The sequence below is a fragment of the Nicotiana tomentosiformis genome, chromosome 8 (assembly GCF_000390325.3).
Source record: "Nicotiana tomentosiformis chromosome 8, ASM39032v3, whole genome shotgun sequence".
NCBI lineage: Eukaryota > Viridiplantae > Streptophyta > Magnoliopsida > Solanales > Solanaceae > Nicotiana > Nicotiana tomentosiformis.
Genome location: NC_090819.1, coordinates 123,562,976 through 123,581,298, shown reverse-complemented (window position 1 = coordinate 123,581,298; position 18,323 = coordinate 123,562,976). Strand labels below are relative to the sequence as shown.

At 37.8% G+C, this 18,323-nt stretch overlaps 2 protein-coding genes across 2 annotated transcripts; both read right to left on the bottom strand.

Annotated features, from left to right (window-relative positions):
• Nucleotides 1–262: 262 nt before the first annotated feature.
• On the bottom strand, nucleotides 263–910 carry LOC138898089 (uncharacterized). The gene has a single exon (XM_070184124.1). It carries the CDS (start codon nucleotides 908–910, stop codon nucleotides 263–265), a length of 648 nt encoding a protein of 215 aa, XP_070040225.1.
• Nucleotides 911–920: 10 nt separating this feature from the next.
• On the bottom strand, nucleotides 921–1,301 carry LOC138898088 (uncharacterized). The gene has a single exon (XM_070184123.1). The coding sequence runs from the start codon at nucleotides 1,299–1,301 to the stop codon at nucleotides 921–923; it is 381 nt and encodes a 126-aa protein (XP_070040224.1).
• Nucleotides 1,302–18,323: the final 17,022 nt, after the last annotated feature.

The following is an 18,323-nucleotide window of genomic DNA, read 5'->3' as shown; positions in this document are numbered from 1 at the left end:
GAACGCCCCGATATAAACTCAAAATGGTTCTCTAAAATAGTCACACTCCTTCTCACCCTTAGCTCTACCAGTCTCTCCCAGACTTTCATAGTATGGCTAAGCAGCTTGATACCCTGATAATTGTTGCAATTTTGGATATCACCCTTTTTCTTATATACAGGGACCATCGTGCTCCATATCCACTCTTCGGGCATCTTGTTCGTTCTAAAATGACATTAAATAATCTAGTGATCTACTCCAAACCTGCCTTGCCCACCCTCTTCTAAAACTCTACCGGGATTTCATCCGGCCCCGTCACTTTGCCCCTGATTATCTTACGCATAGCCCCATCAACTTCATCAACTCTAATCCGCCTACAATACCTAAAGTCACAATGCCTCCCGGAGAGTTCCAAATCACCTAGTACAATGCTCATTTCCCCCACCTCGTTCAAGAGACTATGGAAGTAGGTCTGCCATCTTCGACGGATAAGCCCCCCATCTAACAAAACTCTACCTTCTTCGTCCTTGATGCACTTCACTTGGTCCAAGTCACGCGCATTTCTTTCTCGTGCCTTGGCTAACCTGAACGACCCCTTATCCCCTCCTCGGCCCTCTAGTTCCTTATACAAACGACTAAAAGCTGCAATCTTGGCCGCCGTAACTGCTAGCTTACCCTCTTTCTTAGCCAACTTATAATGCTCCTTATTCTCCCTCTTCTCCTCCTTGACTACACTTTCCAGTAACTTCAGATACGCTGCTTTCTTGCTATCCACTTTTCCCTGCACCTCTCTATTCCACCACCAGTCTTCCTTGTGCTCACCAGAGTAACCCTTTGAGACCCCTAACACCTCTCTCGTGGCTTCCCTAATGCACTGCGCAGTCGTGGTCCACATAGCGCTTGCGTCCCCACTACTCCTCCAAGCCTCCATAGTCACCAGCTTAACCTCCCAACTCATGTGCTTTGGCTTCAGTCAAGGCTCCCCACTTTATCCTATGTTGGCTATACATCGCCCTCTTCCACCGCTTCTTTGTGATCTCAAGGTCCATGACCAGAAGACTATGAAGGGTCGAGAGGTTCTCACTCGGGATGACCTTGCAATCCGTGCAAAGACCTCTATCGGACTTCCTGCAGAGTACATAATCAATCTGAGTCTCGGCCACTAAACTCCGGAAGGTGACCAAGTGCTCCCTCTTCTTCAGGAAACTCGAGTTTGCTATCACCAAGTCAAATGCTTTAGCAAAGTCCAGCAGAGACGTTCCTCCTCCGTTTCTATCTCCAAAACCAAAGCCACCATGCACATCATCATATCCCCCAGACATCGTTCTAATGTGGCCATTGAAATCTCCTCCTATGAAAAGCTTCTCGGTATGCGGGATACCACGCACCATCTCATCTAAATCCTCCTAGAAACGCCTCTTGACTTCCCCATCCAAGCCTTCTTGGGGTGCGTACGCACTGATTATGTTCAAAGTAAAATCTTCAACAACTAGCTTAATAGTCACCAGCCTGTCATTCACCCTCCTAACCTCCACCACTAGTTCACGGAGGTCGTTATCAACAAAGAAACCTATCCCATTCCTGCCCCCACCCTCCCAGAATACCAAAGTTTGAAACTGCCCACATCCTGCGCCTTATCTCCTACCCACCTAGTCTCCTGTACACAAGCTATATTAACCTTCTTTTTCTCGAGAATTGACACGACCCATTTTCTGAACAAGCCGTGGCCGGCACCCGATCACTAAACATGACCGAGCAAACCATCTGTGCTTATCAAATCTATTATAACTTCAAACTTTATATGCAACAAGGCAATACTTTAACCAAATACTTTTGATTAATTTAAATATTTAAAATAAATCAACTCCAAAACTTTATTCGTAGTAACTAGTGAAATACTGCTAAGTTATTATCAAAAACATCTGAATCTTAACCCACCGACTGTGTCTATGAAGCCTCTACTGATAAACTGACGCACTGCTCAGGACATGAGATTTCTTGGCCAGTTCTCTAAGTGAACAAAGAAATAGCTAAATAAAGATGACACTAAAGAGTACTCCACAAACAAAAGCGGAACTCACCAATAGCACTGGAAGTGAGGGAAGTCCTAACCCGTAGCCTGCTCGCCTGCAAAATCGGTTCCTACGTTGTACCGCAGACCAACGTAGGTTCCCAAAAGAGAAGGTCAGTACCATCCATTGTACTCAGTGATTCTCAACGACAGGGGACGAAACTTTAATAACATATACATTACAAGCAAAGATTCTAAATGCATGTAAAACATAAAGCTTATAAGAACAATTCTAAAATAATTGCATAATAGCAGTTTATGAATATTCTAAAAGAATTTTTTTTCTTTTTCTTTAAAAAAAAATACATCACTTTATACTTTGGGAGTTCCAACTATCCTGACTTAACTCTGTCTCAGTCACCGTGCGATCGGCACGGGTTCGATCCCAACCTGATCGAATAGGCCCAATCCACAAGGTGCCACTCGCTTCATGGTTCTCAGCGCTCATGTGCTATACCTTAGCTTGGCTAGGCAAATTCTCAGCAACGAGACCCTCGGCTCATATGCTCCCTACTTTGGCACAAGTAGTTTCAGGAAGTCAACGCCTTGGTCAGGACCCTCGGCCTGGACGATGACCCCTTCTCAGAATAGAGGATACTCCCAAAAATCTTTTCTTTCTAAAACTTCTTCTTGTGACTTTTCAAGTCTAAATCTTTTCTAAAACATCCTATGCATACTCATACCGGTATCCTTAATTGTAAAGCATGGCATAAGAATGAAATAAACATTTAAAAGTATTTCTAAAGATTCTTGCTTTTTCATGAATTTTCAACATGAAAATGGCATATAAGAATAACACAAAAATCTGAAAATTTATGCACATATATCATAATAAGTCATCTAAACTTTAGCTAGAACAATTCTAAGTTAATAGGTACTCAATAGCTCCAATTAAGTACATATTAACTCTTTTAAGCAATTCATCAAATACCTTGTATGCGTTCTTTTGTGAGTTAAACCACTTTAGTAAAGGGTTATATCAACTCACCTCAAAACTTCTCGAGCCAATACGTAAGCCCCAGTCCAATTGACACCAGTCAAACAATCGATTCTACAATAACCAGTGCATTTTAATCAATTTTAAAGTTTCTCACCTAAACATGAAATTTACTGTTGATACAGAGAAAGAAGAGAATTAACTATTCAATTCTTACTTATTACCACTGTAGGATAATTAACAATAGAGAATTTATATACCTGAGTTCAAGAATTAGTGGTTTGTAAAGAACCCTAGAATTTTCGTGTTGTCTACGTGAAATAAGCTGCCTGTGGTTTTCCGTTAGTGAGAATGAACAGAATGCTTGTTCTCGTATAAGGATTTTCAATCCTTTTTGGTTACAACAACCCTTTATGGGCTTTTAGGCTTGCCTCCCCCCTGCCCCCCCCTTATTTTTGTTTTATTGCTTTTATTTATTTGTTTTGTTTTGTTTTCACTTAACTAATAATTAATGATACCCACTTTTAATAATTAATAATATTAAAATTATTAATATTCCCCTAATTTTATATCCAATTCTTTATAAATAGAGAAGTAACTCAAAAATCAATCACAAGATTTAAATCCGTAATAGAAGTATAATTTAAGATTAAAAAAATAAAAATAAAAAATTAATTCTATATTTAGCGAGTGCTTATACTTCTATAGATTTGAGGAGTGTTACAATCTTCTCTCCTTAAAAATATTCGTCCTCGAATGTTGCTAGGGCCTTATTCTTAAGCTAATAATCATTCCTTAAGTCCTTGAACTTCTTAAGTTTGCTTAGCACTACTAACTTTCCCAAGGGACTCAAAAATTTTGGCTAACTTCCTAAATTTTCAAAAATTTCGGCAGAGTCTCCTCGGTAAACTGGACTATCCAAAAAAATATCCCTGCCACCAATACCATAACTATACCAACAACAACCAAATATACCATAACAGGCCATTCATAAGCACCATACACAACTCATAAACTAATTACTCACACTCCGACAAGGAGGTACCACAATAACCAATCAAAATCTAAAGCACAACACTTCTGCAAAAAGTAAATAACCATAATGAATTAAATATACTCTGGGATGGCACTAAATTATTAAATAACTAAATATACTCAGACAGAAACTAAATTACTTCAACAACTAAGTACAATCTAGCAAGGACATAAACACATGCTAACTTGTATTTAATAAATAAAATATATATGCCAAGCCAAACTTAAGTTCACATACCTTTTTCCTCAAATAAATATGGATATTTCTTCCTCATATCTTCCTCGACCTCCCACGTAGCCTCTTTTGAATCATGATTACTCCACAAAACTTTTACCGATGCTATATCTTTTGTTCTCAACTTTCTTACTTGCCTATCGAGAATTTCTATAGGTACCTCTTCATAAGTCGAGCCTTCTTTAATTTCTATGGTATCAGCAGGTATTATATGCGACTCATCATGAATGTACTTTCTAAGCATAGACACATGAAAAACAGGATGAACAAAGGACAACTCAACGGGCAACGCTAGCTCATAAGCCACATTTCCCTTCTTTTCTATAATCTCATAAGGTACAATAAATCTAGGACTAAGTTTCCCCTTCTTACCAAACCTCATAACTCCTTTCATTGGTGAAACTTTCAAAAATACCTTGTCATCAACCATGAACTCTAAGTCATGATGCCTCTTGTCAGAATAGGACTTTTGACAATTCTGAGCCGCTTTCAGTCTTTCTCTGATTATCTGGACTTTCTCTAAGGCCTCACAGGTTCAAACCAACCCACTGGAGACCTACATCTTCGCCCATACAACGCTTCATAAGGAGCCATACCAATGCTGGCCTGATAGTTGTTATTGTAAGCAAATTCTATAAGTGGCAAGTGATCATCCCAATTACCTCCAAAATCTATAACACATGCCCGCAGCATATCTTCGAGTGTCTGAATGGTCCTTTCTGCCTGGCCATCGGTTTGTGGATGGAAAGCGGTGCTCAAATTGACCTTGGTACCTAATCTTTTCTGAAATGCCTTCCAAAAATGCGCCGTGAACTGAGGGCCTCTGTCTGATATGATTGAAACTGGAGTACCATGCAATCGGACTATTTCTTTGACGTACAACTGCGCATACTGCTCTGCGGAATCTGTCATCTTTACTGGTAGGAAATGCGCGGACTTTGTCAGTCGGTCTACAATAACCCAAATTGAATCATGCTTACGGTATGTGCGAGGTAGACCTACTACGAAATCCATATTAATCATCTCCCATTTCCACTGTGGTATTTCTATATCTTGAGCTAGGCCACCAGGCCTATGATGCTCGGCTTTGACTTGCCGGCAATTCAAACATTTAGCCACATGATCTGCTACTTGCTTCTTCATGCCTTTCCACCAATACAACTCTTTCAAGTCCAGATACATTTTGGTAGCACCTGGGTGGATAGAGTACCTCGAGCTGTGATCTTCTTCCATTATGGCCTTTATAAGACCATCTACATCAGGCACACATAACCGATCATTCAACTTTAAAACTCCGTCACTTCCTAGAGTGAAAACAGTGATTTCTTTGTTTCTGACTCCTTCTTTTAACTTCACTAAGTACGGATCTTCGTCTTGCTTAGCCTTAACATGCGCAACAAGGGAGGATTGCGCTAAGGCATAAGCAGTTATACCTCCTTCTTCGGTCTTATCCAATCTAATCCCTTCATTTGCTAGTTTTTGAATTTCTCGACCCAAAGATCGCCTTTGTACTGCAAGATAGGCCAAGACACCCATTGACTTCCTACTAAGTGCATCTGCTATCACATTAGCTTTGCCCGGGTGATAAAGGCTATTGATGTCATAATCTTTCAATAGCTCGAGCCACCTTCTTTGTCTCAAATTTAATTCTTTTTGCTTGAAAATGTACTGGAGGCTTTTGTGATCTGTAAACACTTCAGAATGCTCGCCATTAAGGTAGTGTCGCCATATCTTTAATGCAAACACCACTGCTGCAAGTTCCAAGTCGTGAGTGGGGTAGTTCTTTTAATGATTCTTTAACTGCCCGGAAGCATAAGCAATAACTTTTCCATCTTGCATAAGAACACAACCAAGACCCACTCTAGAGGCATCACAATACACTGTGAATCCACCTGAAACTGTCGGCAAGGTTAACACAGGTGCAGTGGTCAACCTCTTCTTTAACTCTTGAAAACTCTGCTCACAAGCGTCTGACCACTGGAACTTAACTGCTTTCTGAGTCAACTTAGTTAATGGAGCTACAAGTAAGGAAAATCCCTCTACAAACCTTCTATAGTATCCAGCTAACCCCAAGAAACTCCTGATTTCGGTTGGCGTTGTTGGCCTAGGCCAAATCTTGACTGCTTCTGTCTTCTGAGGATCTACTTTTATGCCTTCACTAGATACCACATGGCCTAAGAATGCCACGGACTGCAACCAGAACTCACATTTTGAAAACTTGGCATAAAGCTCATTCTCCTTCAAGGTCTGCAAGGCTATCCTGAGGTGTTCGGCATATTCATCCTTGCTCTTAGAGTATACCAAAATATCATCTATAAACACGATAATAAAGGTATCAAGGAATGGATTGAAAACTCTGTTCATGAGATCCATGAATGCAGCTGGAGCATTTGTCAACCCGAAGGACATTACTAGAAATTCATAGTGCCCGTAGCGAGTTCTAAAGGCTGTTTTAGATATATCCTCTTCTCTGATTCTCAATTGGTGGTACCCCGACCTCAAGTCTATCTTTAAAAAGTACTTTGCACCCTGAAGTTGATCAAATAAATCATCAATTCTTGGAAGCGGGTACTTGTTCTTAATGGTAACTTTATTCAACTGCCGATAGTCAACGCACATTTTGAGAGACCCATCTTTCTTCTTGACAAATAGTACCGGGACACCCCACGGTGAAAAACTCAGCCTGATGAAGCCCTTGTCAAGAAGGTCTTTCAACTGTTCTCTCAACTCATTAAGTTCTGCTGGAGCCATCCTATAAGGAGGTATAGATATGGGTTGAGTGCCTGGCATGAGATCGATGCCAAAGTCTATGATTCTTTCAGGAGGAAGTCCGGGAAGGTCATCTGGGAAAACTTCTGGAAATTCTCTAACAACTGGCACAGAGTGAAGAGCTGGTGGTTCTGATTCTGGATTAATGATGTGAGCCAAATAGGCGAGACACCCCTTACCGATCATTCGTTGTGCCTTAAGGTAAGAAATAAACTTACCTACCAGCGATGCTGAACTACCCTTCCACTCTAAGACTTCTTCATTTGGAAATTAGAACCTGACTATCTTGGCACGACAATCTAACATGGCGTAACAAGAAGATAACCAATCCATACCTATGATCACATCGAAATCTACCATTTCTAACTCTATGAGATTGGCCTCGGTGTTGCGACCTTGGACTGAAACTATACAACCTCTATAGAATCTTGTGACTTTCACTGACTCGCCAACTGGAGTAGATACTAGGAATGGCTCATTAAGTTTTTCCGATTCTAGCCCGAGGTTAATTGCAAAGTATGGAGTCACATATGAAAATGTTAAACCTGGATCCATTATGGCATAAGCGTTATGTGAGCAGACTAGAAGTATACCTGTAATAACTTCTGCAGATGCCTCTGCACTCTAACGATCAAGTGTAGCAACCAAACGGGGTTGTCCCCCTCCTTGAGTAACTCGATCTGCACCTCTGCCTGCTCCATGCCCAGCTTGATTATAAGAACCACGAGCCTATGGTGGTGCAACTGTAGTAGCTGAGGAACTAGAAGGACGAGTTGATCCACCACTGAAATTACGTCGTAACTTTGGGCAGTTGGCATTTATATGACCAATGTCTCCGCAATGATAGCAACCATGAAACCCGAGCTTGCACTGACCTGAATGTTGACGCTTACATGTTCCACAAAGACCTTGTTGTTGTGAATGTTGCTCAGTATGACTCTGGCTATGTGAGGATGTTGTCCTAAAATTTTGATTCTGGCGAGACTGATTTTCATAACTCTGAGTACGTCTGAAGGAAGACCCACCACCTGACTGATGACTGGACTGAGCTGGTGCTAATAACTCCTTATTAGAGGAACCACTTCCACCTCCGCTGGATGTACCATTAAACCTGCCCATTGTCCGGACTTTCTTGTTTTGCTCTTTTTCTTCTCTCATTTGTTGTCTGTCTTTTTCTAAGTGCTTGGCGAATCCCACAACAGAGGAGAAAGTTGTCATTCCTACCACTGCAGCTGATGTCGTATCCTTAATGTGGTAAGCAAAACTGCCAACAAACCTGCGAATCTTTGCTTTTTCTGTCTTAACCATGTGAGGAGCATGCTTAGCCAACCTTATGAATTCCATGTAGTACTCTTGCATATTTTTATTCCCTTGCTTGAGTTATTCGAACTCTGTAGCCTTAGCTTCCCTATCCTCTTCCGGGATAAAGTTAGCCATGAAGGCCTCTTCAAATTCTTCCCAAGTAGGCGGGCCATCATCCTCATCTCTTTCCTTTTCCCACATATCAAACCAAGCGCCAGCCACATCTCTAAGCTGGTAAGCAGCCAACTCCACAGCTTCATCATCAAATGCCTTCATCGCTCGGAGGGCTTTCTTGACACCCTCCAACCACAACATTGGATCTTCATCAGCTATAGAACCATGGAACAATGGAGGACTCAACTTTAAAAATTCATTCACTCTTGAGGACTCAGAATTATTCTGTCTATTTGATTGAGGTGGAATCTCATCTCTTCTCTCGTTCTGGTTGGCCATGAAGACTTTAAACATCTCCATAGCACTGTTGACAGCATTAAACATCTGACCCACCTCTAGAGATATAGCTGACTAAGCTGGAGCTGTTGTTGGGGGCGGCACTGGATCCTGAGATACTGGATCATCATACTTGTTACAGCCCAAATTTGCATACCATAGATCATGCCGTAAGTTAGTCGACGTAAATCCAAGAAGAGATTATCTTTGAGATGATAAGAAGTTAATCCTATTAGTCTTAAACGATACAAGGGTGTATAAGAGTGGTTAACAAGTATTAGAAGTTAAACAAATCAAGGATGTTGTAACCCGTATTTTCGGGTAACACTAGAGGTGATTAACTGTCCCAAGAGGTCTTGTTTTAATGTATTTGAATCATATAATATCCGCATCATAAGTCTTGAAATCAAGCGAGTTATGAAACAAAAGTCGATAAAAGTTGTCGCAACTTAGGTTTATAATTTTACTTAAACTTTAGGTCAAATGTTACTGCATTTTTCTCCCAATGTGCTTGAAATTATGGGGTGATCTACCTATCAAATTGAAGATCTATGAGTCTAGTTTCCAACTCATTAAACCATTCATCGATACGATCTCAGAATAGAGAGATATTCACGTTTTTGTGAGAGTGCGCCAAGCTGCTCTCTATGGGGCCCACAAAGGCGGTTTAAGACATATGGACATATATAAGATACCTCAACCCCATTTTAAGTCATTATTTTTCAGTATAATCAGACCTTATAACCCTAAAAACAGTCTCTCAAGGTTCTCTCATGATCCAAGACCCAAACAAAGGGCAAACAACACAAATCAAATGTCAGGAATCCCGTGGCGCTAGTAAGTTTCTTGTTCTTCTTGTTGTTGCTGATTTTTGTGTTGTTCCAGCTCGTGTGGGAGGTTGTTTTAAGTGTTTTATGTTCTGTAAATACACCTTCAAGTTTTTAATATCAACCCTAGATGATTTCAAGTCTTCTAAAGTAATTCTAGTGCCGAAAAACCCGAATTAATTGCTAGTTTCGCTTCCTTGTTCTTGTGGCAGAATTGAAGGGATATTTCGTGGAAAATTAAGGTCAAATTGGAGTTGTTCTTTCTGTTTAAAGGTAAGGAACCTCTTACTCTATATATATTTAAGATTATCCAAGTTGTGGCTAAGTCGTTGATGCTAGAACTTGTGAAATATATATCGAAAGGCTTGGTAGTAATGTTGTTAGTTGGTGGACTGTTTTGGAGGCTCAATATGATTATTAATGATGTTGTTTGGGCTGTTTGGTGATTTGTATTGACTTGTGTGAAGTCATATAAATAGGGGAGGTGCGGTCCGTTTCATCGTAAAATAGGTTGCGGTCGATACATAATAGTTACGACGCTTAAACGATAATGATAGTGTCATTTCTCTTATTGTAGACTAAGGAGTCATGACATTTGCATAGCTTGAGGTTGGGCAGTATATACAAGGTATGTGAGGCTATCCCCTTCATTCTTTTGCACGACTCCGATTGTACATAATGTAATGAACGAGCTCCCAAAGATACTCTACTCTTAGAAGCTAGCAGTACTTACATTGCTGCCCTTCTTATGAAACGATTGATATTGATGTTACTTCTCTTATTCTTATATTATCAATGTTGTTGGTAGTTCCTGATTCTTATAAGATTCTTGATGAAGAGTTAATCCTAATAACGTGTACGAAGGATACCGACCTTACGTCACTCCGAAAGGTTCAAAATGTGATTCCAATGAGTCCAGCATGCATCATATATATGTATCTATTTTACTCTACCGAGCCACGCTATAGTCGGCCGGGTATGGCACCTATTGTGCAACCACTGATCAGTTGGGTTTTACCGAGCTCCACATGGCTGGGTACGATTCTACCGAGCCCTATGATGACCGGGTACATTTTACCGAGCCTATTACGGCCGGGTACGATATGATGATGGTGATGCCCACAAAGGCGTATGTTTTAAAAGTTTATGTATATATATATATATATATATGTATGTATCATGTGTTTCATGTCAGTAGCCCTCAGAGGTACCCAGATGTCACAGGTTGTATATTCCCTATCCCTGTTTACATTACTGTTCTTACTTATGCTTTCCTGCCTTACATACTCAGTACTTTATTCGTACTGACGTCCCTTTTATTTGTGGACGCTGCATGTCGTGCTGCAGGTCCTGATAGACGGGTAGACGCAGCTCCCCCACCACAGTAGGCTGTCCAGTTCAGCGGTTATTGGCGAGATCCCTTCTCCGGACTTGCCGTGGTCTTGGTATGCATTTTTGTTATAGACATTATGGGTATGTCGGGGCCCTGTTCCGGCAATGTTGTAGCACTTATGTTCTTTTAGAGGCTCATAGACAGGTGTCGACTCATGTATGGTTTGGAATGCCTTGTCGGCTGATTTTTGTTGTATAGTCTTTCATGGCACCATGGTAGCTCGTACCTTATATATAGTTTCTTGACAGTCTTGTCGTCCCATATTACGTATGTTCATGACATTATCTTTCATTGTTGGATGTTCATGATCCATGTCTACCATTTATATTGGTCTTGTCGGCCCTTAAAGATAATAAGGAAGGTTAGATAAAATGTACGTTGGTGCTCAGCAACTATGTCCCGGGTTCTAGTCATGACCTTCCAGTTGGGTCGTGACAATGCTCCACCCCTTCTTCATGTTCAACCCGAGGTACTTGAACCCCCTTTGTGGATTTACCCTTTCTTTTCTGAGTTGAAGCCTTCTTAGTTCTACCTTGAGCCACAATAGTAGGAATAGTTTCTTGAGCAGCATCCTGAGTGTCGGTGTCAGAGTTGCGAGTACGAGCCATTTCTGCGAGTTTTGGAGAAACGAATATATTAAATAATTTCTTAGAGGTAGGCTCTATTGCACGATCTAAAGTATGAAAAAAAAAGTGAGACTTTTCCTAAATGCTTGTAGCCTCCTGTTTATAAGTATGGCGCGCTTCATACCCATAAACAAGACTCTACTAACATGGCTTCATAGACCCCTAGGACTCCATAAACCTGAGGCTCTGATACCAAGTTTGACAGGACCCATTTTCTGAACAAGCCGTGGCCGGCACCCGATCACTAAACATGACCGAGCGAACCATCTGTGCTTATCAAATCTATTATAACTTCAAACTTTATATGCAACAAGGCAATACTTTAACCAAATACTTTTGATTAATTTAAATATTTAAAATAAATCAACTCCAAAACTTTATTCGTAGTAACTACTGAAATACTGCTAAGTTATTATCAAAAACATCTGAATCTTAACCTACCGACTGTGTCTATGAAGCCTCTACTGATAAACTGACGCACTGCTCAGGACATGAGATTTCCTGGCCAGTTCTCTAAGTGAACAAAGAAATAACTAAATAAAGATGACACTAAAGAGTACTCCACAAACAAAAGCGGAGCTCACCAATAACACTAGAAGTGAGGGAAGTCCTAACTCGTAGCCTGCTCGCCTGCAAAACCGGTTCCTACGTTGTACCGCAGACCAACGTAGGTTCCCAAAAGAGAACGTCAGTACCATCCATTGTACTCAGTGAGTCTCAACGACAGGGGATGAAACTTTAATAACATATACATTACAAGCAAAGATTCTAAATGCATGTAAAACATAAAGCTTATAAGAACAATTCTAAAATAATTGCATAATAATAGTTTATGAATATTCTAAAAGAAATTCTTTTCTTTTTCTTAAAAAAAAAATACATCACTTTATACTTTGGGAGTTCCAACTATCCTGACTTAACTTTGTCTCAGTCACCGTGCGATCGGCACGGGTTCGATCCCAACCTGATCGAATAGGCCCAATCCACAAGGTGCCACTCGCTTCATGGTTCTCAGCACTCATGTGCTATACCTTAGCTTGGCTGGGCAAATTCTCAGCAACGAGACCCTCGGCTCGTGTGCTCCCTACTTTGGCACAAGTAGTTTCAGGAAGTCAACGCCTTGATCAGGACCCTCGGCCTGGACAATGACCCCTTCTCAAAATAGAGGATACTCCCAAAAATCTTTTCTTTCTAAAACTTCTTCTTGTGACTTTTCAAGTCTAAATCTTTTCTAAAACATCCTATGCATACTCATACCGGTATCCTTAATTGTAAAGCATGGCATAAGAATGAAATAAACATTTAAAAGTATTTCTAAAGATTCTTGCTTTTTCAGGAATTTTCAACATGAAAATGGCATATAAGAATAACACAAAAATCTGAAAATTTATGCACATATATCATAATAAGTCATCTTAACTTTAGCTAGAACAATTCTAAGTTAATAGGTACTCAATAGCTCCAATTAAGTACATATTAACTCTTTTAAGCAATTCATCAAACACCTTGTATGCGTTCTTTTGTGAGTTAAACCACTTTAGTAAAGGGTTATATCAACTCACCTCAAAACTTCTCGAGCCAATACGTAAGCCCCAGTCCAATTGACACCAATCAAACAATCGATTCTACAATAACCAGTGCATTTTAATCAATTTTAAAGTTTCTCACCTAAACATAAAATTTACTGTTGATACAGAGAAAGAAGAGAATTAACTATTCAATTCTTACTTATTACCACTGTAGGATAATTAACAATAGAGAATTTATATACCTGAGTTCAAGAATTAGTGGTTTGTAAAGAACCCTAGAATTTTCGTGTTGTCTGCATGAAATAAGCTGCCTGTGGTTCTCCGTTAGTGAGAATGAACAGAATGCTTGTTCTCGTATAAGGATTTTCAATCCTTTTTGGTTACAACAACCCTTTATGGGCTTTTAGGCTTGCCTCCCCTCCCCCCCCCCCTCCCCTCCCCCCATTTTTGTTTTATTTCTTTTATTTATTTGTTTTGTTTTGTTTTCAATTAACTAATAATTAATGATACCCACTTTCAATAATTAATAATATTAAAATTATTAATATTCCCCTAATTGTATATCCAATTCTTTATAAATAGAAAAGTAACTCAAAAATCGATCACAAGAGTTTAAATCCGTAATAGAAGTATAATTTAAGATTAAAAAAATAAAAATAAAAAATTAATTCTATATTTAGCGAGTGCTTAAACTTCTATAGATTTGAGAAGTGTTACAAGAATCTTCGCTAGCTCTATAGATTTTCCGGTCAAAGTTCCTATGTTCCAAGACCCCACTCTCAGCGTAGCATCTCCCTTAGCCCTCTTACCCCCGCACTACCCGCACCCCATCCCCCACGCTGACACCCCCGAGGACTTGACCTTACCCTACCATCGTTCACCAAAGTCATTATAATGTAGGAGTCACTACGCAAACATTATCCCGAAAACAAGCGACAAAAGATATAATGAATTACCAAAATATAATCTACCACTAAAGGTCACAAAACAGGTGAAGAAATAAAATAAAGGAACTAACACGAACTATAATCTACCACTAAAGGTTAGAAAAACAAGTGAAGAAATAAAACAAAGGAACTATAATCTACAACTAAAGGATAGAAAAACAGATGGAGAAATAAAATAAAAAAACCAAAGGAACTATAATCTACAACTAAAGAATAGAAAAATAGGTTAATGCACTAATTAAGAGTACAAGTAATTAAAAGAACTATAATCTACAGACTAGAATCCCAAAAGAGTTACTATCAAGAAAGTAGACAAGCAAATGCACTAATTAAGAGTACAAATAGACAATCAAGAATTAGGCTTAATCTATCCCAAACTAATTGGTTAACAAGAAAAATAGAAATATTGATAGAAAAATAGGAGGTACCAACTCCCGATTAAAGTAAACAAGGGCGACGACACCTGGATTGTAGACGAACTGCCAAATCGACTAGACCCCGGTTGAATGTCGCCTTGAGCCAAGATACCCGCCGGAAATCTGACCTCCGACTGCAGTGACGACCACCCGAATGGAAAACTGCTCATCGAAAAACTACCTGACCTGAATTCCACGGCCGGCGTTTGTAGTCTGCGGCAAAAATCTGATCGTAGAACCTGTTCACAAATACACCACACACACACGCAGAACGAGAGGGGAGGAGAACACTCGCAGAGCAAGAGTGCTAGTTCCGATCGGAAAATCAAAAAACGTATAAATCACCTAAAAAAGCTCGTCGGCAATATAGAGAAGAAATGAGCGATGGAGAAACAAGAACTTGTGTACATGAGTTAATATATTTTTTTTCTTGCTTGAAACACAATTATTTGAATTGGGTAAGCAAAATCTTGAATTTTCAGATTTTTCCGCTGCGTCGGAGTTCCGCCGAAAATTGCAGTTAGGGTTTTCTCAATCGAGATTGAAGCTGCTTCTTAGAAATGCAGGAAAGAAACCAATGTTGTAAACAAAGAACCTAACAAAGAGGAAGCCAAAGGTATACACCATATTTATTATAAACCAAAATTATTTTAAAATATTATTTTCTATAGCTACCTTTTATATTTTATAGCAAAATAAGTATTTATGGTATATATTAAAATTGAGGCATGAAATACGCTATTTATGTTTTTCCTCTCTCTTTCTTTCAATTAACACACGATTCTCTCTCGGAATTCTTCTTCTTTGTCTCTCTCTCTTCAAGCAAAATAGGTTGAATCATAGATACACGAAAGAGAAACAAATCATGAAAGAAAACCTAAAAATTTCAAAATCGAAAACATGAAAGTAAACCTATAATAATAATAAAAAAGGAAGCGGAAATACATTAGGTGATGGAGAGATTGAAGAGAAAGAGGGGTTCTTAGCGCGGTAAGTAAGAGAGAAAAGAGGAAGAAGCGGTCGAATTGGAAGCGTTATAAATTATAATCGAAGAGGTAGTGAAGCAATACATGTATTCATGCATATTGTACATACAGTATGCATTAATACAGGATATAAATATTGAAATACACTGAATACAAACATTAAAATAGAACAAAATATAAACAGTAAATACATTTAATTTTAAAATACAGTAAAATACACTGAATACAAATAGAAATACAATGAATACAACCAAAAATATATACTGAATACAGCAGTAATAACATGCATTAGGAATAACTAAAATATTGTTAATACAAATACATTTGAATACACTGAATATAAAATAGCGAATACAGTAAATACAAACATTGAATCTAATGAATGCAACAGTAAAAAATAATATTGAAACACACTAAATACAAAAGTTATTTACATATGAAAAATTATTTTAATTAATTGGGTTGATAATGAGGCATGTTAGAATTGATTTTGTTGAGTTATATTAGGAGTGTATCATGCTAATTGATATTATTTTCATTATTAGACAGCTAGCTGGACATACCTATTTTTAAGATGATTGTCCCAGATGTATTCATGAATACATGGCGCGAATACATGTGAATACATGGCACAAATACATGTGAATACATGCGCGTACCACTGGACTGCCCTGATTTTAGGCGCTTTTTGCTGCTATATTCATGAATACAGCAGCGCGAATACATGTGAATACATGCGCGTACAGCTGGACTGCCCTGATTTTAGGTGCTTTTTGCTACTGTATTGAATACATGCGTGTACAGCTGGACTGCTCTGATTTTTAGACGCTTTTTGTTGATGTATTCATGAATAAAGCAATGCGAATACACTACCGTAACAACTGAATAGTAGCTATAGGAAGTAATTATATATATAGTAGCTATAGAAAATTAATAGCCACTAAACAATAGTGATTTATGAAAATTCTTTAAAATAAAAATAACAGAGAGGAGATCAGTTACAAGCCCGGCCGTCAAGGTGGGCCTGCTCTATACATGAGTTTATGGGCCGAAAATTCTGAATAATTTTGAGAAATTAACTTAAATAACCACATGCCCAAAAGAATAACTAGCAAATGTATACACTATACATATTTAGTTTATAATATATGTATTAATTAGGGGCTGTAAATATTTTTAGCCGGACAGCCAATTACGTTAAAACCCCTCTATTAGTCATTAATCAAGTTCATTTTTGGCCAAGTCATTGGACAACTTGTTCGTCTGTTTTCGTTTCATGAAATATATGCTGAATGATGCTGTCAAGAAACCAAAATGCCCTGAACAACAAAGGATATATTCATACAGTTATTTCTGACATTAGAAGAAGGAAAATATGTGGAAACATTTTACTAAAAATTTGGACTATATCAATCTAAAAAGATATCATGTGCCAAATGATTTAAACTTTTATAGCAAATAAAATATATAAAATTGTTATTAAATCAAACGCTTCAAGCTCCAACTTTATATCACCAATCGTTATTGGATCATAACAAAATTTTCATTTACACTCACCACTAGGGGTATACAAAGAAAACTGATAAACCGCACCAAACTGATAATTCGAGTCAAATCGGAAAAAAAAAAATCCGATGTGGTTTGGTATTGGAAAATAAAACCCGACCATAATTGGTTTGGTTTGGTTTTAACTAAAAAAAAAGTCAAACCGAAACCAAACCAACCCGATAGTATATTTATATAATTTTTAAAAATATTTTATACATATAAATATTTATTGTAATATAATTTATAAATATTTCTTAAACTTTTTCACAGTTTTATCTTTTAACGTATTATTTCAAGTTTAGACTTAACATTCTTGAATGGTAAATAAATTTTATAGCCCATAAATGTAGTAACTCAAACAAAGTTCAAATCAATACTAATGCTAACAAAAGAAATTCAATTCAATACTAGGAATGACGATAGTGTTGGATAATTATATTAGTTTTACATTGGTTTATAATGAAAATGCATAACTTAGTTTATCTTTTTCTTTAGTGCTTAGTTATATAAATTAATATTAGTACTTATTAGCTATACTTATTTTAACATGACCTATATAGTATTTTTAGATTATGTTAACTTTCATTATGGCTTATTAATTAGCAATATTTATTTTATGTAATTTTATTATTTTATCTTTATTATTGAATATTTTAGTATAATGCTATGACTTATCTCATATTATTGTGTTAGTTTCTTGAAAAACATATTATATAGTTGTATTTTACTAGGACTTAAGAAATATTTGGAGCACAAGTTACATATTTTATGTTATGAAGACTTTACCGGAAAAAACTCGAAAACCCGAAAAAACCCGAAAAATCCGAGAAAAACCAAGATTGAAAAATCCGACTTTGTTGGTTTGGTTTATAAATTTAAAAATCCGACACCATCGATTTAGTTTGATAATTGAAAAATCCGAACCAACCCGACCTATATACACCCCTACACACTACATAATGTCTGATTTGATAGGAAGGATTAGTACTAAATAATGAAAAGTTAATAAATTCTTTAAAATCTTGTTAGAATCCTTCACATGTTTTATAGCTTTACCCATAAAAATTAAAATTATTACCCTTGCCTACCCATTTATTTTTCTACCCATCAAACTAATTACCCTTCGTACCCATTGTAGCTTTTGTGGGTAATTGCCTCTTTTTCTCCTTTTTTTTTTCTCGTTTTTCTTTAGTCTTTGCTTATTTTCTCCTTTTATGTTTATTTTTCAGACATATTATTTTTTATTTTCTTTTTGCACCATAGTTTGATTTCA

Coding starts and splice junctions, on each gene's coding strand:
- LOC138898088 (XM_070184123.1), bottom strand. CDS start 1,301: ATGTCTGGGGGATATGATGATGTGCATGGTGGCTTTGGTTTTGGAGAT.
- LOC138898089 (XM_070184124.1), bottom strand. CDS start 910: ATGGAGGCTTGGAGGAGTAGTGGGGACGCAAGCGCTATGTGGACCACG.